At 36.6% G+C, this 23876-nt stretch overlaps 1 protein-coding gene across 1 annotated transcript in view; it reads right to left on the bottom strand.

Annotated features, from left to right (window-relative positions):
- The window catches only part of Trub1 (TruB pseudouridine (psi) synthase family member 1), a 37104-nt gene extending 13911 nt beyond the window's left edge, over window positions 1-23193 (bottom strand). The window contains exons 1-4 of the mRNA XM_005387841.2: window positions 22841-23193; window positions 19884-19982; window positions 10667-10722; window positions 3124-3205 (exon numbers count right to left, since the gene is read on the bottom strand). Coding sequence (XP_005387898.1) covers window positions 3124-3205; window positions 10667-10722; window positions 19884-19982; window positions 22841-23123 — 520 coding nt within the window. The 5' untranslated portion in view covers window positions 23124-23193. The remainder of the gene's footprint in view (window positions 1-3123; window positions 3206-10666; window positions 10723-19883; window positions 19983-22840) is intronic.
- Between the last annotated feature and the right edge of the window lie 683 nt (window positions 23194-23876).

The raw sequence follows: 23876 nt of genomic DNA, 5'->3' as shown, positions 1-23876 counted from the left end.
CTTGCCAGGCAGGCGCTTTTGCCACTGAGCTAAATCCCCAGCCCACAAGGATTATTTGTGACTGGTAAAAAAATATGAATAACGGTGGGTGCTGTGCTAGGGAATAAAAGGGCTCTGTTTATAAAGTCTGAACTCAGAGCCTACAAATCCAATGACTCTTTTTTCTTATTCTTCACTACTGGACACAAAAGCTAAAAATAGTATTTGTCAAGCCAGGACAAACTAATTTAAGAATATTCATTTGGCACTGATGCAGACTCCTTACTCTAGCTAAGTGTCAGCTGTTGTCAGCGGATGGATCAATTAAGAACTGCATTTTGTAGTTACAATGAGTGGGTGAGGTGGTGGCACCGGTGGTCTTTAATGAGCGGAGGCCAGTCAGGCTCCACATCCTGCCACAGGAGACCAGGAAACACAGTGAGGAACTGTCCGAGGTACTGCCTGACTTCTGGAGGGCTGCCAGGTAGTCTCATAGAAGAAAAGTCTGTTTATAACTAACTACCTGAGGCTTGAATTTAATTCTACTTTACATTTAAACAAAGTCTTTTTTGTCCAGTTTTATACATACTGAATTTCCTAATACTGAAGCATTGATATACCTATATCAGTCTGCATTTGTACTGTGGCATGCATAAGTAATTGATGTATAAGTGTAAACATCTGATTACTTCATGAAGCCTTTAGTGTAGTAATACTTGTACATTTACATATCAGCACAACTACTTAATATAAATTACCTTTATTCTTTGCATTACATGTACTGCATTGTATTGACTTTTTAAAAATATGTGTAAAGCACAAGGTTGTGAGTTTGATTCCCAGGACCAAAAAAAAAAAAAAAAATGTGTACTTAAGTTACAGTATTTCTGAATTTCATTTCAGGATAGTAATAAAAGCATATAAAATATTCATCATAGGTCTCAATTAGTTCTTTGAGCACTGAGAACCTTTAAAACAGTACGTTCTTTTTTCTCTCTCTCTTTTTGAGACAGGGTCTCACTATGCAGTTCAGGCTGGCCTTGAGCTCACTTTGTAGCCCAGGCTGGTCTCGAACTTGCAAGGATCCTCCTGCCTCAGCCTCCTGAGTACTGATATTAGTAAGTTCTTAAGGAACACAAGCAAGGCCTTACTTTCGTCCATCTTCCCCTTGCCACTTGTGATAGTGGGTTCAATAGTCAGTGAATATGCGATGATTTACTGAAAGCGCACAGAAAAATCATGCCAATTTGCAGAACTGCTGGAGCCCTCACTTCTCCGAGACTACAAACACTGCTCAATAAACTATATGAAGCCCTCATGTACAGGGGCTGAAGAAACTTACTTAGTTCCTTTATGATTTATTACAGCATTGTAATAAATTATTTTTAAAAACTGAGCTTTCTTGAAGGTAAGTAAATAAAATTATAAATTATCCAATACAGAGTAGAGTGTTATAAATTCCCAAATGCTTAAGGCTAGGAGGAAAGAATGTATTTAAGTATCTCTGTCAGCCTGAATACTCTTCTTGCCTTCCCTCCTCAGTGAATTAGAGCACTGTGTAGTCAGTTTTAAAACCCGAAAACCTAGGTCATGGTTGACAACTCCTCACTATTCCCATCCATTCATCAAATCTCAACAAATCTCACCACTGTTACTTACTAACCACTGTTCCAATCTGGAAATGTCTATCTCCACCACCCCTACCCTGCTCCAAGTTACCATCATCTCTGCAGGGGCTACAAGAGCATCATGACTTGTCTCTGAAACCCCAATATCCACTCTCCTCCAATCAATCCTCTTAGTAACACTGTAACATTATCACCATTTTGGACATGAAGAAATTGAAACATAAAGAGATTAAGAAATGTTCAAGGTCACTCAGTTAGAAAGAGCAGAGCTAGAAATTGAACCTACATTAGCATAGTCTAGTCCACTTTATACATCATGGAGCTGTAACCAATCCTAAACTATACGAGCCTATGACCACTGCTCTGAATACCAATCACTCTTCTTATTTACACTTGGCAAGTGGAGATAAAGATATAGGGAACTTAATTACACACATACTGCCACTATACGTTAGTATACTCTGGAAATTTCTGATGTCCTCTTATTGCCTTATGCCCCTTAAATCTTGAAAGCTGGTTGAAGGTTGAAGATTATAATTAGGTTTCAGTTAAATAAGGGTCTGCTATTATTTGCTAGTACCATTAATAATTTCAAGGATAATTTAACACCTAGTTTTAAAACGACTTAGAAATAAATAGCAATCTTTTCATTATGTTGCTTCACTAATTGGGCAAGATACTAAGCTACATGTAAATGTTAACAGTATAAGAGAAGCTATTATGAATAAGAAAAAGGTCAGACTCATTACAGGGGCAATTAGTAATATATAATAAGGATAACGGACCTAAAAACATAGGAAAGCCAGATGCTAAACTCCCTATGGCCAAATGAAGAACAGATAACACCAAGCATAGGGGGAAAATGCCTACAAATAATTCACAACTGGTGACATAATAATGCAGGTGAACTGACTGATAAAACTGCACTGGCTGCATTATAAATAGCACAAGCACGATGAGAGTTGCTAGGAAACCAATTCATTTATCTATTCTTTCTTAAAGCGGGCAAAGAAGGAATGGCAGAAAAATTAAGGTGGGCCTTAGAGAGCTATGCTCTACTTTAGGAAATTAGCTCTCCTTCTGTACTATCTTTTTACTCCAAAAGCACAGGAACATGAGGAGCTTTCAAGGACTAAACATGCCATGTTTACTTTAATAGCTGAGAAGTAATTATTTTTAAAAGGCAAGACAAGTAAAATCTAGCAGGATAATATCTCTGCTTTCTCATTTACTAGGGAAAACTACCCTAAAACCTAGCTATAAATGTCTTTGGTAAGGAAGAATAATTCTGAACATGGCAAAACTTCATTATAGAAAAAACATTATAAAAAGTGTTGACTCACAAACTCACACCAAATAACAAACAATGTGATAATTTCCACTTTTCTTAACCTAAAGAAATGTACTAAAAGCTAAAATCTCTGGAAATACCAAGTAAGAGTTTTATTTTTAAGTCATGCATTCACAGAAACTTTCTCCAAATGTTAAAAAGAGCTTCATTAGGTGGACTCCATACCGTAAGGTCTCTCTTCCGTCACTTTCCCGGTCGAATCTAGCGTGTCAGTGGCTTTCCCCAGTTCTCCAATGGCGATATACCTCTAGAGAAAGGAAAGAAGAAAAATGGTCCGAGAGTTAATAAAAACCCGTCACACGTGCCTTATGTTTATACAGGATTATACTAATACTATCAACCTGATACTGATACAGCCAGGGAGTCCAACGAGCCAGGCACTCAAAGAGACTGAAAAGGCAGAAATGAACAAAGCTTTATTGGAGAGCTGGCTGACGAACAGTCTCTGACCAGGAGCCAGAGAAGATGTCTGCCCGAGCCGGGTCTCACCTTCCGTTAAAGAAATTTTTAGGTTTCCATAGTAACCATTACCTCATTTTTGGGAAATTTACAAGAATGTCACATAATGGTTACAAGGTTTATGTTTCCCAGAAGTTGCCGGATAGCCGGATTCCAGATGACCATTGCGGTTTAACTTTTAGACTGCTTCCCAATTTGTCCTGCTTGCTCCATTCCCATTTTATGACTCTGCTCTCCTTTAAGTGGGCTGACAACTAACCAAGGGGAGGTGGGTGAAGAGTGGGGTCAACTACAGCTTAGGTGAACTTAAGTGACTTCTCTTAACATAGAGTTAAAAAAAAAAATGGAGTCTCTCTTGCCCTATCAATACAAAAGGAAGGCAAAAATTACACAGTAAAACTGTTGTATTGTTTGTTTCTGATCAACAGGAAGCATTTGTGTGAACTGAGGAACAATTCACATACTTCCCACATGGGTCAACATGACAAACAATAACCTCATTTTATTGATAATTATAGTTTATAAACATATTATCGCAAGTTTTAAAACCATTTTTGTATGGAGAAGTTTGTTTTTTAAGGAAAGTTTTCAGACACCATTGGCCATCCATCTCCACAAGTTCTGCATCCATAAATCCAACCAACTAATCACAAGATCAAGTGTTCCCAAAAACTGCATCAGGACTGAATATGAACACATTCCTTTTCTTGTCATTGCTTCCTAAACAATAGAGTTTAACACCTATTTACAAAGCACATACACAGTAGTAGGTATTCTGAGTAATCTAGAGGTGACTTAAAGGACAGTATGTTTGTTTGTTTGTTTATTTATTTATTATCGTGCTGGGGATCAAACCCAGGGCCTTGTGCATGCAAGGCAAGAGCTCTACCACTGAGCCACATCCCTAGCCCCTGTGAGCCACTTTTAGAAGGAGCTACCCAGTAACATTTTGGCATAGCCATCCAGGACAATCAAAGGCCAAGAGATTCCAATTACAAAACCATGTTTACCTTTCAAAGCCTCCCTGTAATATCCACCCTAACTCCTAATCACCCACCCCTAAAGCACCCAAAGCACAGCCAACAGTAGATGATGTTCAAGACAAACATCACCTGCATCAAATCTACAAATTTGACCATATTTTTTTAAGGACTATGAATGTACAAAGTATTCTTCTAGGTACGTACAAGACACACAGATATAAACTAGAAGGATTACATTATCTGTAGGCCTACAGGTTACAATGTAATAGGATAAGATAATAATAAAACAACTACAGCAGAGGGACATGAACAGAAGGGTGATAACAGACCAAGGGCAGTCACCAGCAGTTCATTTTACTGAACTCTCATACCATACTGCATCACACATCATTACCCATACATGACTGTTTTCCAAGTATAATTTATATACTGATTTTTACCTTCTCAAATTACCAGGATTTTACATTACTGTTCTATTGTATCCCTTACTAAACAGCAACATGGTAGCAGTTTAATAATTTCTTGACAGAATTATAAACATTGTTCTATTGTATTCCTCACTAGATGGAAACATGGCAGCAGTTTAATAATTTCTTGATAGAATTATAAACATGCTGGAGCAGTTTCTATGTGTACAAGTCTTCACATTTCACCCTAATTTTGGACAAATCTCAAATTATTCCAGGTTCCACAGCTATTGTGTATTTGGCTATATGATGGTTATTTTCAGGGGGCAGTGTTATGGTTTGTGTCTGGATGCTCCCCCAAAGCCTCCTGCAGTCATGGGCTTCTAGAGTTTGTAATGGATTCATGGTCCAGTGCCAGAATTAAGGGTGTGAGTGCTACACCCGCCCTAGGGCAGGTAGCATGAATACAATATAAGGGATGATAGAAAGCAGCTTGTCTCTCTTTCTTTCTCTAACACAGGAAGATAATATCTAAAGCAGCCACTCTCAAGTACTTTGGTTTCAGAACTTCTACACACACTTAAAACTTATTGAGCAACCCTGGCATAGATTTTTAAAAGAATACAGTATACCTGTCAATATTTACTATATTAGAAACTGAAACTGAAAAATGTTTAAAACAATATTTATACATTCCAGCAGCTGTCAGAGCAGTGACATCACAGCACATTTGGTAAACTGAAAAATTTCACTATACATCTGTGAAGTTTCAAGCTAAAAAGACAAAAGTATGAAAACAGTTTTGACTCCAGTGGGCCCTCCAACTCCCCCTTCAAGAGCCTCAGGACCACATCTTGTGAACCAATCACAGCTCTAAATCACAGCTGTTTCCTAGATTTACCTTGTCCTGGCATCTAACAATTACCAACTGTATGCAATTCTATTCAATTACCTGCAAACTATTTAGAAAAACCTGCCCAGACAGATAACCCTCCAACCGAAACAAAGCTTCACCACCAAAAAAGATATGAGATAGAAGAAAAAAAAACAAAACAACCCACGAAGCTGTACACATATAGCCATACATTTTTATCCAATAGGGTCTAAAGTGTTTCTTTTCATTGGCCCTTCTAGAGAGACTTTAGATTTCAGAGTTTTTTATTCTCTAAGATGTGTACCTGGGAATTTTGAATTCTATTACTATAATCACTGCAGCACAATTACAGGTGCTCTTTACGGCTTCATAGTAACACTATTCTACTTAGTCACCTTCAAGCTCCCTAAGTCCCCATGCAGATATTACTAGACATCTCTAAGAGTAAAGCAGCTTCTGTACCCTTCAGGAGGAAGGAAAATGTTTACATGACAGAAATGTGTGCAATAATTTCTACCGCAAATAAGCAACTATTTTGTCTCACACTTGATTTTGACATACTGATTCAGATTTTCTTTTATTTAATTATTTATTTTTTTTGTACTGAGAATCAAACTTTAGGACCTTGCGCTTGCCAGGCAGGTGCTGTGCCACTGAGCTATATCCCCAACCCCTCAAATTTTCATAGGCAAAAAGAAGCATATTCTTTAGATGAGGAAGAATATTTTTGAAAGAACTACTAAACCCTCTGAATGTCTTCATTAAGAAGAAATAGTGTTTCATATATCCTAAATGTAAGCCCTTCAAATTTTTCAATATAGTACTTATGAAATATTTGAATGTTAATAGAGGAAAAAGAAAAGGTACAAGTTGGACTAGCCTCTGCAGAAGACTGATTAGAATGCTAAAATTTTAAAGAGTTGTAGAAGTTTCATAGGAGCATTATTAGAGTCACACTTCAGAGACCTCACAACCAGTTCAACTAAAAAATGCTACATTGTTCTTAGGGAAAGTTTCTGTCCTTTGACCACAGCACTGGTGGCAAATTTTATATACCCTACACGTAATACTTGGTCGTCCGTTGGAGGTGATAATAAACCCACTTTCTGAGGACATGGTGGCTTTGCCTGCAGGTACCACTATGGTTTTCTTTCATATATGGGGTAGCTTTCCACTTAAACAATGCTAATTAGATTCAAGTTTTCCTAACAAGATATCAATTCTTACATCTATTTATCTGGTTTCTAAAACATCTATAAAGTAACCAACTTTAATCATCGATATAAAAAAAACTAATAAGAATAGCACTCCAACACCTCATCAAAGACTGTTACTTCAAAGTACAATATCTGCTATCCAGCTCTGCTGAATAACTGACTCAGAGAAATTATAATTTAGGGAAGATGGAAGAGAGACTATTGCCTTCCTTTAGATAATTGCTATCCTATATTTAGGCCAAATTAGGCCAAAAGTATACATTAGCCTAACTTTTCAGAATCATTTTACCTAAATTACATCTTACGTAGATTTGTATCTGTTGTAAACGGTTTTTGAGAACTATCTCTTGTTATTCAGTGTCCCTTATTATAAGAAATTTTTTCTGGCTTTATACTCAGAGAAATTCTGTCCCTGCCTTAAAGAACTGGCAGGCTTATCCTGATGACTGTTATAATTTTGCCAATAAATCACAAATAGGAATTTAAAAAGATGAAACTAACAGCACTCAATTTCCAGCAAGCCAGACATGGTGGCGCACACCTGCAATCCCAGCACTAGGGAGGCTAAAGTAGGAGGATTGTTGTGAGTTTGAGACCAGCCTGGGTCTCGAACAAAGTGAGCTCAAGGCCAGCCTGAACTACATAGTGAGACCCTGTCTCAAAAAAAACAAAAACAAAAAACTATTTCCAGCAAAAATTCCTTGTATAAAATTAATATAGGACATCTAGCTAGAGAAATCTAACATGCTTGGAATTCACGAAAGAAAAAAAATCTGGTGATAGGTTTATAGTAATAACACCATTACCTAGCAATTTCTACATAGAAGGCAGAAGGTACTCTAAACTGGGCTTGGGAATTGTACACACTTGTAATCCCAGCTACTTGGGAAGCTAAGGCGGGAGGATCACAAGTTTGAGGTTAGCCTGCATATCTTAGTAAGACCCTATATCAAAATAGAAAATAAATAAAAAGGGCTGGAAATGTAGCTTACAGTGAGGCCCTAATAACTAATTCTCTTTCTCTTTTTCTTTCTCTTTCTCTTTGTCTTTCTCTCTCTCTCTCTTTCTCTTTCTCTCTCTCTCTCTGTCACACACACACACACACAGAAATAAAAAAGATGTTTTAAAACCCATTATACATGCAATCCAAGAGCATGCAGCAAAACATTAAAAATAAAAATAAATAAAAGACTCAAGAGAAACGTGATCATTGGAAAAGCAAAGCTTACGATAAGACAGAAGAGCAAAAATGATGGACACAGGGTAGGGGTGCCTCTTCTTAACTTTTAAGCCTTGTTCTGGATAAGAGAGAAAGCGAGCAGAGTTGGGTGGTCTGACTAGTCTCTAGTCTTCACAGATGGAGGCAAAATCGCAGTCAGATGGTATAGAGGTTTTTTTTTTTTTTTGGTAGTCTTTTTGAGACAGGGTTTTGCTATGTAGTTCTGGCTGGCCTTGAGTTCACTTTGTAGCCCAGGCTGGCCTTGAACTCACAAGGACCCTCCTGCCTCAGCCTCCTGAGTATTGGGATTACATGTGTGCACCACCATGCCCACCTAAAGATTTTATTTAAAACGTTACCATTCCATTTATCAATTGACAGTGGTTGTATGAAGTGGAGAAGTATATTGTAAAGAATTTTAAGGCTATTTCTTAATTCTGCAGAACAACTGTCAGTCCATGTTCAAATAGGAATGTCTCCAATTAGGACTTGCTAGTGAGAAGTATATTATAATATGCCTGTAACATTAATATTGAATACTGTTCCAGAATGAAACATTTCAGCCTTGAAGCAACTGCACCCTATATACACTAAAGTGTTATTTTTTCTAGTAGCACTGTAACATAAATAAAGATTCATCTGTAAAAACAGAAGGGGAGAAAAAGGACATATAAGGTCAAACATTGGATCTGAGCTAGGTTAGAATGAAATGAATAGTATGAGAAATATGGTTAACAAGAATATGATGCATATGTTTGAAATGTGAAACACCCAAGAACTAGGTTGCTGTAACAAGATACACCTGAGTTATTCTATTTATGTTCTAGCCATCTGAGGGTCCCTCATTTCAGCATATGACATTTAGCTTTGCTAGGTGAATAGCAAAATGGTTTTGTAACAAAATGTAAACCAGTCAGTGATGTATTTATATTTTCAATCATCATATTTGTGAAACTATGCCTGGAGTTTACAAGTTGTTTCAACAACATACAGTATGTTACGCATGTCTGTGGTTTGGATGGGAGTGGGGAATAACACATATTTGAATGAACTAGACAGATTTTGTGTTGGGGAAAAAAGCCTAACCAAATTTCTTAATGTGAACACATCTTTAGTTATTAATATAAAAGTGACTTAATTACTATAAAGATTTTAGAAAATACTAGATAACATGAACAAGAAAATAAAACCACCCATTTCCCCCTAGTGAGTAACCATAGTTTATATTTTGGAGTTAAGAAACAAATATTAAGCAATTGGTAACACTTGTATCAGAAACAGATTATAAACTCTGTGTGTTAGCATTTGGTGCAATGTATAAATTTTTTGGGAAATATTCAAATGCTTCCATTCCAACACAAGTTTTGGATTCTGTGATTTTTTTCAACACGGATATTTTGAAGATAACAAAGCAAGGCACACTAAAATCTTTCATTTATCTAAGGGAACTAATGTTCCCTTCCAATAGAAAGCTGTAGGTTTTTAATCCCTTGAGTAACTATGCGTTTTATTTTGAGAAAAACTTACTCAGACTACTGCCACTCAAAGTGTGATCCAGGGGGCCAGAAACCATTAACAAGACAGGCTCAGAAAATGAGCGTGTTCAGAAACTTACTTCGCAAGTAGACATTGTCTAACATTTTAATTACATTTTACAAGCATCAATCAGTCTGCAGCAAACTGGAAATTCTTTACCAACTATTTATATCGCATTTGGCACAGGGGTTTTAAATCAAGAAGCTTCATCTAAGAACTTGTTAAAATTCTTCTCTATATACAGGCATTTTCATGGGACCCCTTACCCCAGCTCTTATAGCCAGGGTCTAACTGCTATCTAAATATACACACTGTTATCCCTTTTAGAGCTGGAAGAGAGGCTGATGATTCTGCCTAGGGAGGTTAACCACTCTGACATCCTGTTGTCTGTTCCGGTGTTCCCTACACAACACCATGTGTGATGTAGTCCGCACCTTCCCAGCCTCTCTGGCCCTCCCATAGCCCCTCCTCTGTCTCCTATCAAGTCTCTCAAAAAGTGCTTTTGCTAGTCCATATTCATAGATGCATATACTTTATCAATTTAAAGATGCTCCACTCTTTTCTTTTATAAACATTTCATAAACATTGAACAAAGCATCTTTTTAAACTGCTTACAAAATGGTATTGTGTCTATAAGCATTTCAAAGTTAAAAAAAATCAGCCCACAGAATTTACAACCTATAAATTTACTTTTCTCTAAGAAATCTGATTCTATCTTAAAATGTAAATTTTTAAAACTATGAGCATGGCAGAATTTTTGCTCCTTTAAGTCTAATTGGCTCTTTAATTTATAGCTGCAATATCTGAGTCCCAGATATGTTTGCTGACATTGTGATTTGAGAACAAAAACACCTGTCCAGGCAATTTACATTATTTGTTTTATTTTTTTATTTTTTATTTTTTATTTTTATTTTTTTACATTATTTGTTTTTTTAACTGATAAAACTCAACATGTACAATACAGCATTAAGAAAAACGTTAAAGGAAAAATAAAAATATTCCAATATTCTTACCTTGGACCCTGACAACATACTGGTCAACATTTTTGTTCCCCTTCCAATTCCAATGACTACAAATCAAAGAGAAAAATATTAAGAGACTATTTTGAAAACTAGGCTTTTAAAATATCTACATATTTTACTCATAATTTGTTGGCCTATGTAATGTGAAGTTGAAAAGTTAACAAAATTTAAGGGTTCCTATTATTCCAATCAATTGAACATGCCAGGCAACTAAAATATTCTACAGAGGGAAGGGGAGAAAGAACTTTTTACTCAAAGCATTAAACAGGAAAGAAATCTCAATCTAGCCGATTAGATAAAGAAGTTTTCTAGAACAATCTCAAAGGACTTACTCCAGTTTCATAAGGGCTCCAGTGAAAAATACATGGTACAAGTAACCATGTTCAAATAATATGATCAAATCTTGACAGAACTCATTATTAAACAAAGCAAAAGCCATCATCACAGCTAATGAACCATTTAAAAGGTGATTAGTGCCCAGCAGTACATAATCAAGAACAGAGAAATATAACAAATCAACCTAACACACAGAAAAATTACAGGCAGAAATGAAGGCCTAGAGATTTTTTTCCCCCAGCACTGGAGATTGAATGTAGGGTCTTCCCACTGAACCACATTCCCAGTCTTTTAAAATTTCTTTTTAATTTTTTTTTTTTAGGAAATTAACAATGGTTATTATATTGCATATTGTTATCTTCAAAGTAGTTGCTTGGATTAGCAGACATAGGCATACAAAACTGATAACATAAGCATTAACTGTTCCTTTCAATGAACTAATAGAAATTAGTAGTACAGTTATCTTAGCTATCTTATATTTGTGTGTACATATATATATATATATTATTTTTCCCTTTCTTCTTTTCTCCTTTCCCCCATCCCAGCTGCTTTTTCCCTTCAAGCGGTTTCTTTCCCTTTCACAATACTTTTTGTACCTTTTGGATCTTATTTACTCTGTTTCTTGCACTAGGGAGACAATATAATGTTTAAACATGCTTATTTCATTTATGAGTATGGTCTCTAGCTGCATCAATTTACTTATGAAAGCCTTGAGTTTGTCTTTCTTTATAGCTGAGTAGTACTCCATTGTATAAAAATATCACACATTTTTTATCCATTCCTCAGTTGATGGGTATTGGGGTTGTTTCCAAGATTTAGGTATTACAAGTTGTGCTACTAAAAACATGTGTGCACATATTTTTCTGTGGTTTTCAGTTCTTCTGGAAAAATATCCAGAAGGAGAATAGCCGGGTCGAACTGGACCTCTCATCTTAGTTTTTTGAGGAATCTCCACACAGATTTCCATAGTAGGTGTACCAGTCTACACTCCCACCAACAGTGGAGAAAAGTTCCTTTTTCCTCCATAGAAATCTACCTTAAAATCTAAATTTTTAAAACAATGAGGATGGCAGAATTTGTTACTGATTGATTTTTTTGATGATAGCCATTCTTTCTGGGGTGAGATGAAATCTCAGTGTTATTTCAATTGGCATTTCTGAAATGAGCAATAATGTTGAACATTTTTTCATATATTTATTTGCTATTGGTATTTCTTCATCTGAGAAGTTTGTATTCATCCCAGATGCCCATTTTTGGATTGGGCCTTTGAATTTTAGGGGCCTGATTTTTTTAAATACTTTATATGTTCTAGGCAGAAGTCCTTTGTCTAAGGGACAGTTTCTAAAATTTTTTCCCAATTCGTGGGTTTTATTTTCACTTAGCAAGTTCTTTTGCTGTGCAAAAGCTTTTTAGATGAGATTCCAGCTGTGGATTCTTTGAAGTATTTCATGTGCAGTTTGGTTTTTGTTCATGACCTTGCTGCCTACCCCTATGTCTTCAAGATTTTTACCTACTTTCTCTTCCAGTAGAGTTAGTGTTTCTGTTTTAATATTTAGATCTTTGATCCATTTTGACTTTAGTTTAGTACATGGTGATAGACATGGGTCTAGTTTTAGTCTTTGGCATGTGGAAAGTCAGTTTTTCCAGCACCATTTATAAGAGGCTATTTTTCTTCCAGTGAACATGTTTGGTCCCTTTGTCAAAGATAAGGTGGCTGAGTGTGTTTGTAGTTGTGTCTTCACCTTCTAACCTGTTCCATTGATCTTTAGGTCTGTTTTTTTTACCAATACCATACTGATTTTGTCACAGTAGCTTTGTAATATAATTTCAAATCAGGGATTGTGATGCCTCCTTCCTTGCCTTTATTGCCAGGATGGCCTTTGCTATTCTGGTCTCTTCTAGTTCCACAACTTTAGAAATGTTTTCTCTAGATCTGTGGGTATAATAAAGGTATTTTGATCAGGATGGATTAAATCTGCGTAACAGTTTTGGGAGTATGGCCATTTTCACAATGTTGGATCTTACTATTCATGAGTAAGAATATCTTTCCATTTTCTGAAATCCTTTTCGATCTCTTTTCAGAGTACTGTGATTTTCATTGTATAGATCTTATACTTCCTTGGTTAGACTGAGTCCTAAGTATTTCTTTTTTTTGGATGTTATTGTGAAATTTCTCTCTCAGTAAATTTGCTGTTTGTGTACAGGGATGCTATTGATTTTTGAGTGTTGACTTTGTATCCACTTATGCTACTGAATTTGGTTATTAAATCTAGAAGTTTTTTAGTGGAAGTTTTGGGGTCTTCTATGTAGACTTCCTTTCCCATCCTTATTCTTTTTATTTCTCTCTCTTGTCTAATCACTCTGGCTAATGTTTCCAGAACTATATTGAAAAGGAGTGGTGAAAAGTGGAATGCTTATCTTGTTCCTGATTTTAGATTGAATAGTTTCAGTTTTCATCCATTTAGTATGACATTGGCTGTTGGTTTGTGACAGATGGCTTTTATCAGACTGAGGTAAAGATCATCTATTCTGATTTTCTCTAGGGTTTTTATTATGAATGAGTGTTGAACTTTATCAGAAGTTTTTTCTGCATCTATTGAGATGATCATGTGGTTTTTGTCTTTGGCTCTGTTGATATGATGTATTACAGTTATTGATTTGCATATACTGAACCATCCCTGCATTCCTGGGAGGAATCCCACTTAGTCATGGTGTATAATGTTCTTGATGATTTGCTGGATTCTGTTTGTGAGTTTTTTACTGAGGATTTTTCTGTCTATGTTCATTAGGGAGATTGCTCAGTATATCTAAAGAAGATAGATAAAAATGTAGAGAAGCACAGGAAAGTGATGGAAACCTTGAACGAACAACACAGGAAAGAATTAGAATGCATGAAACAGATTCAAAGAGATGCCCAGGAAATTAAAATCCATTAAAAGCTGACAAAAACCATTTGAACAAAACTGAAGATAGACTTTTAGACCTTGAAGACAGCATTGCTTCTAGCAATCATGAAAAGGACAGATCTCTTAAAAATAACAAGGAAATAGGAAATAGTAATTCAACAGCTGCAAGATGATGCAAAGAAAAACAATAGAAGATTGATTGGTGTTAACCAAAAAGTAGTAAACACAAAAGACATAAAAACTATTTGCAGAAGTAGTAGCAGAAAATTTCTCAAGCATGGAAAAAGAATCTGACATACAGTTAGTGAGTCATATAGAACTCCAATTAGCCATAACCAAAATCAATCCACACAAAGACATAATAATCAAGATGCCAGAAATTTAGCCCAAGAACAGAATATTAAAAGTTGTTAGAGAAAAGAAACAGATCACTTATAAAGGAAAGTGCATCAGAATCATGGCAGACTTCTCAACATAAACCATCAAGTCACGAAGAGCTTGGAGTGAAATATTTTAAGTCCTGAAAGAAAACAACTTCCAACCCAGATTGATGTACCCTGCAAATTTATCTTTCAAAATTAATAGAGCAATAAGATACTTCCACAACAAAGAACTGAAGAAATTCATGACCACTAAACCAACCCTACAAAGAGTACTGAAAGATATTCTAGACAGAGATAAAAATGACCACAACTCCAAGAATAACAGAAAGAAATCACCAAGGACGGCAAGCAATTAAACAGAGGGGAATAAAAGGAACTAACAGCAAGAAAACAGCACGACAAATATAAGCCAATACATATCAGTTATAACCACTAATGTAAATGGACTCAATTCACCAATCAAAAGAAACAGACTGGCAGAGTGGATCAAGAAACAAAATTCAACAATATGCTGTTTACAAGAAGCACATTTAACTCAAAAGGAAATTCCCAGACTCAAAGTCAAAGGATGGAAAATAATACTCCATGTGACAGGAACCCAGAAAAAAGCAGGGGTAGCTATTCTGTTTGCAGATAATGTGAACTACAAACCAAGAATGATCAAAAGAGATAAATTTTTTTATTTTGACACAGGGTCTTCCTAAGTCACTAAATCACCCAGTCTAGGCTCAAACTCATGATCCTTTTGCATCAGCTTCCCAGAATTCTGGGATTATAGTGGTGCTCAATCATATTCAGAATGCATTTTAAAAGAGACTACCTGTGAAACTGTTAAAAAAAAAAAGACCTTCCTTTCTCTTCAAAGTCAAACACTACTGTTACAATAACATATTTTACCAGATGATTGAGAGGACTTAATCATTTCTTAACTTAATAGCAAGCAATTTTTTATAAGAATTGAAGTATTTATCATCAGTGGATACAACTCTATATAAGAACACAATATGACCCCACAATTCAGTATTTGGAGGAAACAAGGAGAAATGATTGTAAAACCAAAAAACATCAATATGTCTAGCAGATATCATTCAGTGAGTTTACCATGTATCAAGTTCACACTGAATGCTTTTCATTCATAATCTAATTTATTCCTTATACCAACCTTGAAAATTTATGCAACTATCCCTATTTATACACAAGGAAACTAAAGCACAGAGATGCTAAAGTTTGGCTAAGAGCTCACAATTAATACATGGTAGAGATAAAATTCCAATCAAACTATGTAGTCTCCTTTACATTTCTCCTGCCACGTTACTCAAGGCTTTCTTCCTACTGCCACCACCCAACCTACTGCAAATCTCACTGTTCTATATCCCGTCCCTTTCTCTTCAAGTTCACACTATTTCTTTACTACATCTCAAACTATATTTTGCATACTACAAAGCCCCCAGCAACCCTTAATGAGATTTCAATTTCTATAATACCAACCCATAATATTCAGTCTATGTTCAATGCCCAGCTAAATTCCCAACTCATTCATAAAGTCTATTCCAAACCCCCTATAAACCACTATGATATTCACTCATACTGATTGTTGGGCCCTAATCAGAGTCATTTTAGTTCAAGGACAAAGACAAAAACTGCCTTCAGTAAATTTTAAAAAGTAAAATACTCTTTAAATGACAGAACTCGTTGATATCATCACTAATGAAGCAAAAACTACATAATAGTAACCACCAAGACTCAATGCAATTTGATTTCATTCAAACAAATTCTCAATCAAACGTTGTTACATCTCGTATGCACAAAGTCCCAAGAGGGACATTTCTGATGGGACAACAAAGAAGCCAAAAACATTTCCTGACTTTGAAAGAGCTTATTATCTCAGGGGGTAAACAAACATAGGACAATCACAGTGCTCAAAAAGTGTTACCTGAATTAGTGAGTGAATAATGTTAAATAATGATATAATATATGATTAAGCAACAAAATGAACAGAGAACAGTTGCTGTAGAAGGGTAAAAGAAGACTACTCTAAATGGCTGAGGCCAGAGAACGCTTCATTGGTTAGGCCTTGAAGAACACACAGGACTTGAACACACACAGAGAAGAGAAGTATGTTCTAAAGGAGGAACAAACCACACAAATTCTGAGACAAGGATAGGCACAGTGGGTTTATCAACCAGCGTAGAGGATGTGTTAAAAGCAGACTGACATATTTAACTTTACCACAGTCAAAATGTTGAATTGATGATGACTTCTGAACTAATTAAATGATCCAGAATAATGAACTTTAAAGGAAGATGCCTTACAGTTACCCACCTTAACATTTTTACTTCACAGTCCTAAAAATCAGGGCCTATGGAAGTTAAGTGACCACTTATACAGTGAAAGTTGAATTTGGGGAAGACTAATCAGCAGTGTAATGTAGAAAAATAATTTGGAATTGGGATCCTTCCAACTGGCAGGGGTGAAGACTGAATGAAACCTAAAGGAAAGCTGGGCATGGTGGTACATGTCTGTGATTCCAATACTCAGGAGGCTGAGGCAGAACAAGGACAGCTGTGAGTTCGAGGCCAGGTTGGGCTACCTAATGAGTTCAAGGCCAGCCTAAACCACATAGATGAGACCCTATCTCAAAAAACAGCTGAGGGTGGTGGCACACGCTTGTAATCCTAGCACTCAGGAGGCTGACACAGGAGAATCACAGCAAGTTCAAGGCCAGTCTGGACTATATACTGAGTACAAGGCCAGCCTGAACTACATAACAAGGCCCTGTGTCATAAACTAAAAACAGACAAACAACAACCAAAAAAACAACATAAAAAGAGAACAAAAGAAATCTTATATTCCTAGACAGAAGTTTCCCTTAGCTTTTTGCCTATCACTTGATCCTTCAAAACTGAATTACTATATAAATACAGAAATAATAAGCTCTGGAAAAAGTCAGTCCAGTGATTTTCAATGTAACAGGGAGATGAATGTTAACAAACACAGACAGAACCAAATTAGGAAGTTTTATATTAGCAATAAAAAAAGGAAGTGGGTAGCCGTCATATATTGAAAACAGTGATTTTTCAACCAAACCTAAAAAGTCAATACAAGTAATAACGGAGATAAGCAGTTCATATAAAAATAAAGACATGAACAAAGAAAGACATGGTCTGTGAAAGAGCAGAGTTTAGAGCACAGATGAGTAAGAGGACTTTCCCTGCAAACACACAATAACTACTTTCTTTATTTCACAAATTTCCTGTGCTCACTCAAATGTTCTCTGTAAAAAACTCACTATCTCCAAACCTACCCAATGCCTTCATAGTCTATTCTCAATGCCTTGGTACTCTACTCTCAAATTGTAAAGATAAAATCAGTTTATTGCGACAGCCATTGTGGGACAGGCAAAGGTACTCGCCACACATTTCCAATGCTTTCTACAGGTGGAAGCTTCTACTACCAGTTTTCTAATGCTATCATACCCTCTTAATCATCTTCAAGACCTGTATCTTTCCACTTCTAGGCATCTACCCTAAAAATCCAAAACACAGGCAAGGTCCTATTAATAAAGCTGTTCCCACAAAATCAGTTCCATTAATAAAATTCTAGTAATAACCTTAGGGACCTCAAATAGAGAAATGGTTAAATTGTGTTTTCACTCTTATCCAGTAGCCATTAACATACTGTTTATCATATTTTTAATTAACATGAAAAATATCTTGTTATAATGTCAAGTAGAAAAATGAGATATAAAAATACATAAAATAGAACTGAACATTTAAAATTTGCACAGATAAAAACTAAGAGAAAATACAGCAAAAATGTTAACTGATTATTTGGTGGAAGGCAGAAAAAGGTTAGTTTTTTCGAAAATTTTTCAAAATTTTCTCTACTATGCTTTTATAACCTCTGAAGTTAGAAAAAAATACATTTTTAAAGTAGTACGTAAAAATTTTATTTCTATCTTGTAATGGTTGATACATTGTGTTAACTTCCGAAGTTTAGAAGCTTAAGTAAGTAATTCAGCAGTTCTACACCCTAGGGTGTACAGAACATGTCCTTACTGCTCTAGGATATTGTTTATTGTGTCAACTAGAGAAGTTTAGAAGTTTAAGGAAGTGACTCAGCAGGGGGCCAAGGGCCTCACTTTGTAAACATCCTGAGGCTGTGCAAGAAGAGGGCATGAAGATGGTGTGAGTGCTACACCCACCCAAGGGCGGGTAGCCTGCATACAATATAAGGGAAGGAAAAGAGACTTTCTCTGCCTCCTTTTTTGCTCTTGTTGCTTTTACTGTCTTCTGCTGCACTGAATTGTTCTTTTTTTTTAAACAAGTACTTATTTCCTTTGGATAGATTAGGGTTTGTTGTTGTTTGTATCTGATTTTAGTTGTAATAATATGGATTTCAGATTACACCACAGTACTTTACAAAGTATGAGTCATAACTCATATGTTCATGTTAGTGCATCATGATATCACAGTTTATAATCAACACTTTTAAAAAATGAAATTGAATAAATATAACAGAGCATGTAAAAAGGTAAGTTTTATTTCATAAAATTTGTTTTTAATATGTGGGAACTGAGGTGACAGGGAAATCCCACTCTATATGTTTTCGTGACTATAGATGTAGTTACAGAAAAAGTTTTGGAAACACATCCTAGCCTCTGCAGATCTACCTCAGCAGTCCAAAAAGATTTCAGAATAAAAACACATGCGTATCTTTTCTTCCTTCAATCAATTCTGTCAAGTTTTTCTTCCACAAGCAATAATATAGTCAATGAATAGGTCCCAAAAGAAAACAACTTTTTCTCAAGAACTATTAGGTTTACCTTCTCAATAGAGCTGATCTAAAAATTAGACTAGTGATAGGCAGAGAAAAGAGCTTTATACCTTCCATGATCATCCCACATGCAAGTATTCATAAACAGCTAAGATTTATCATTAATGTAGTAAAGACACACCACTGGGTCACCAGAGGAAAAGACATTGGAGAAATCCATATACAGGCATCTGTCCCTCCCGTGAGACTGACGAACACCTTTTTCCAACAATGAAAAATGCAGTAATGTGTGCAATGCTTCTCTTGGAGAAGCTTATCAGCAAACTCAGTACCCAAAGTCTATTGGGGGGGTACGGAGGAAGAGCTGGGGGATGGTCACTCAGGCACCTTCTGCGTATGTGGTGGGGCAACATTCCAAATTTCTAGAAAATGAAAGCAGGTGTGCAAACAGTCAAATCACAGCATACTTCTCAAAAATAGGAAAGTGCAGGAAACCCCTAAAACCCAAGTTCATGATGCTAGCTAAAGGCAAGCCTTCAGGCCCGCTATATTAACTGTTTTCTGAACAGATACAAACCTTTTTCTCAATGTCCCATCCACACTTAACAGCTGCTGCTTCTAATGGCCTTGTATGTTCTGTACAATTTAAGGGCTTAATTAGAAGATAGCACTGTATGTTCAGGAGAACTAAAACACCACACAGCAGACTAAAAATAACATGGTTTTAGTCAATTTAATTTGTATCCACCCAATCTGACTTCCTGACATTAAGGGACAATACTGTCAAATTTCCTTCATGTCTCTTACCCAGAACGCCTCGGGCTGCGCTGTCTAGAGTCCCTCCATGCCCGATTTTCAAAGTCTGTTTTTTCCTCTTGGTCCATTCTGAAGAAGGCATACCCGCTTCTGTGAGGATAACCAGGATGAAAAAAAGATAATTACCAAGACAAATGAGGTAGAATCTCCATGAATATGACATGCTCAAAACGAAAAGTATCGTATAAACTTATTAAGTCTATGACCACGGATTTTAAAATATACATACATCCCCTAGATTACAAAAGAAATACTGTTCCAAAATTAGTTGTCTAGAAATGACAATGCATTTCCCCAAAAAAAGAAAAAAACTTTTTAATTATGGATAAATGTCTAAGCTAACCCACAAAAAGTCTAGAAAATTCCTGGTGGCAGTAAGCTATTTAAGAATAATGAAAAGAAGTTCATTTTTATATAAATAGGTAGTTTTAAAAGTCCTCAATTTTCTATTTCTAACTCTCTTCCTACTGTTCTTCACTGGCTCCTCCAGCCTACCAATGTTGGGAGCACACCTCACACAGGGCTACCTGTAAGTATAATGAGTTTTCACACTATTTATTTGTCCTTTTTTAATAAAAACTCTCAACACATTAAAGAAGTTAATCTCCACAAAAAAGTTATGTGGGAAATAGGTAACAGTTAAGTTGCCTCTTAGCCTTTGAAGCATTTGGATTAAAAAAAAAAAAAGGTAACAATCCTGGTTCTCTCAAACTCCTGTCTTAAAGACAAAATTCAGTGCTTAGGAACTATAAAACATAGCTTTTGACATAAACCCAAACCCTTCAGGTTAGGCCTAAGTTTCAAACCTTTCCCCTTTCACTTATAATACATCATGAATATCTAATTTACAAATTTATTAGAATCTTTTGGAGAACTCTTTGAATTTTCAGCTTGGTGCTCCTTAGAGGACGAAGGCCTCATAAATTCACTCTACTGAAGCAAATATTCATGGATGAATATTTATTAAGGTCTCTGGTGTGTTTCAGGCCCTGAAGGATTTAAACACACAAAGAAGAGCAGGGATTACAGTATGGCAGTAATCAATGTAAGAAAAGACAAAGAATGTTCTTAAAGGCCATCAACACTGACCATGGCTTTAATTAGTGTGCATCAAACCTGACCAGCATCAGAATGTGGGTATCGTAAGATCCTTCCCAGGTAATTCTGACAGCTGGTTAGAATGGCATTTGAGAAGCCCTAATCTATCTAACACAAACAGAACAGGCCAATCATAAGCATTACAGAAATGGAGGGTTACAAGAATAACAACATCCTAATGGGGGATTTCCAGAAAATGGCCTGGCAATAGCTTTGAAACAATCCACCTTAACCATGTATCAACAGAAAACTTCAGCTCTTAGGAGAAGATTAACCAGAAAGCGAGGGTGTGGCTTTGATCTTGTCACAAACTTGTCTGAGGAAAAGAACGATAATAATTACTTTGATAATCAAGAAAAAAAAGCCATAGTTTAACTAACATATTAGGCTAAATGAAAACAGAATGTCTACTGGGGGAAGGCTTCCTTTAAAGACACCATAATGCTTATCCTTAATATAACTCCTTGCTTCAACATTTCCTATATGAGCCATTCTTACAAAATATGAGGAAAGGATGAACACGTATAATACTGGAGTTAAACATATGTAAAAATGTACATACTTGCCAAGAAACATTTAAATTTGTATTGTGACGATTACAATTACCAAATCCCCATGAGAATCATTTGGTTTTACATTTTTAAAAAGTATAAAGTTGGCCAGCAGATACATAACAAGGTAAGAAAAAAAGTTCCTGTATTGCTTTAATGTCAAGACAGATAGGATCAAATTCTGGAGAGCCTAAATAATTTACTAGTAAAGGCTGCAGAAATTGTTAGGCTGTGAACTCAATTAAGGGAAGAGACAATTATCTTTCATTTCATCTCTCTATAGGTTAGCACGGATCTAGTTTAGGGTGGATGTCCAATAAAACTAAGAGTCTTTGCTGCTCCTCTCTGAAGTGATCTCTGGGCTGATGAATTGTACAACCCTTCAAACTTTTCTAATGTTTTTCCAGTGTGTATAGACAAAAAGAATGGTCTTGGAGAACTGGCCAAGTTATATTTAGTGCTCCTCAAAATATGGCCCACAGATTCACTCACACTAGTCATCTGGAGCAACTGTTTAAAAATGAAATTGCCTAAAAATGCCCTACCCTCACAATCACAATCTCTGGGGAGAGCAGGGATGAGGAATCTGCATTTGTGTGAGAGACTAAGCAATCTTTATGCCCCACTAAAATGAGAAAAGCACTATATTGTCTTAGTTAACTTTGTATCATATATATATGATATATATACAATGTACTGGAGACATATATATATAAGTATATAAGTATATATACTTATATATATATACAAGTGTATAAGTATATATATATATAAGTACTGGAGATTGACTTCAAGTTCTTCTCACTAAACTACATACCAAACCCTTTTCTGAGTTAGGATCCTGCTAAATCAGCAAAGTTGGGCTCGAACTTGCAATCTTCCTGCCTCAGCTTCCCAGAGTACTGGAATTAAAGGTGTGTGTTACCATGCCCACTTTCCAATATATTTTTAATATAACTTTTACAAAACCGAAGCTTCCTTTGAGTGGATTTTATCCACATGAACCAAACAAAAGCTCCTGAGGAATCTGATTACATAAAATTGGTCTGCAAGCCCTAGGGCAGAGATTTATTGTGTATGCGGGGTCATTTCCCTCTCTTGAGAATAACTGCCAACTAGGCTACAATAATTCACTCTACGGCAAATGCAAGCCTAAAATGCCCCGGATTCTGTCCAGCGCTAATTCAGAGTTCGTTCTCCCTTTTCCTTCATCTCTCGAGCCAGGAGCTTCAAAAAGCCCAGCGTGCTTCCCCTCTCTCGGCAACCTCCTCGGCCTGGTCCCCACCCCGGCTGCAGTACCTGCCAGCAGCTTCTCCTTCAACCGATTCAGCAGCTCGGCTGAAGTGGGCCCTTTGGGCTTGTGCACTGCGAACACGCCGCTCAGAGACAGCAACTTGGTAGCCAAAGCGGCCTTGGAGACCCTGGTTTCGGATCCGGTTCTGGCCGCAGCCACAATCGCTGCGGCCGCAGCCGTTGCTACAGATTTCCTGGCCATTGCTGCGTCTGTTTCTGCAGTTTCAGAGACCGGGACTATGTCTGTTTTCAAAGGCGAGGACAGTACCGCAGCTTCAGCAGTTGCCATGCTTTTGCAGACAAGTTACCGGGTGGCACACGTTGATGACGCAACAAGAGCGCGCCCTACAAAACCGCTTTCCCCTGCTGCAGGAATGGAAGTGGGCAGGGACCAAATGGTTTATGGGACTTGTAGTCCATAGCATTCCGGTACAGGCAGGAGCTAGATGTTCAGTCTCTGGGTTCTCATGGAGTTGTTTTTCTCCTGTAATCCTCTTCAATTCTTACATACATAGGGGTAGTTCTGTGCCGTGGGGCAGTTTGACGTTGCAGTCCTAAACTGAAGGAACCTAAACAACAAGTTTGTAAAATTTTGATGGGAGATCTCATCTTATCCCTCAAGCATTGCCCTCTGGAAGACCTAACATCCAAGAATAGAAAATTCAACGTAGTGATTTTTGCTGTGGCTTGTGATCAGATTGGTTCATCGGATTTATTTATCCTAGTCTTGAATACATGGTTTGGCATTACAATGCCCTTGAATGTAAGCTCGGTTAGAATTACAATGTAAACTTGGAGGACCACACCTGTGTATATCTTACTGTTGTATCCTAAATGACATACATAAAGAGGTGCTTAAATAAGTATTTGGGAATGAATAAGTGAATACGAGCTCTTCAAACTCCCAAAAGAAAATGTCCAAGCCCATGGTAAATTACTTGGGCTTATTTCGAAGCCTCACATCCATCTCTATCCCTCCTCAGGTGCCCTCATGCTCCCAGTGAAATCCTTAACAATTCTAGGATTTTTACTATCAACTTTC

This window comes from Chinchilla lanigera, unplaced genomic scaffold (assembly GCF_000276665.1).
Source record: "Chinchilla lanigera isolate Chin_1 unplaced genomic scaffold, ChiLan1.0 scaffold00030, whole genome shotgun sequence".
Taxonomy (NCBI): Eukaryota; Metazoa; Chordata; class Mammalia; order Rodentia; family Chinchillidae; genus Chinchilla; species Chinchilla lanigera.
The sequence above is the reverse complement of the archived record's forward strand: the minus strand, read 5'-3'. Positions and strand labels throughout refer to the sequence as shown.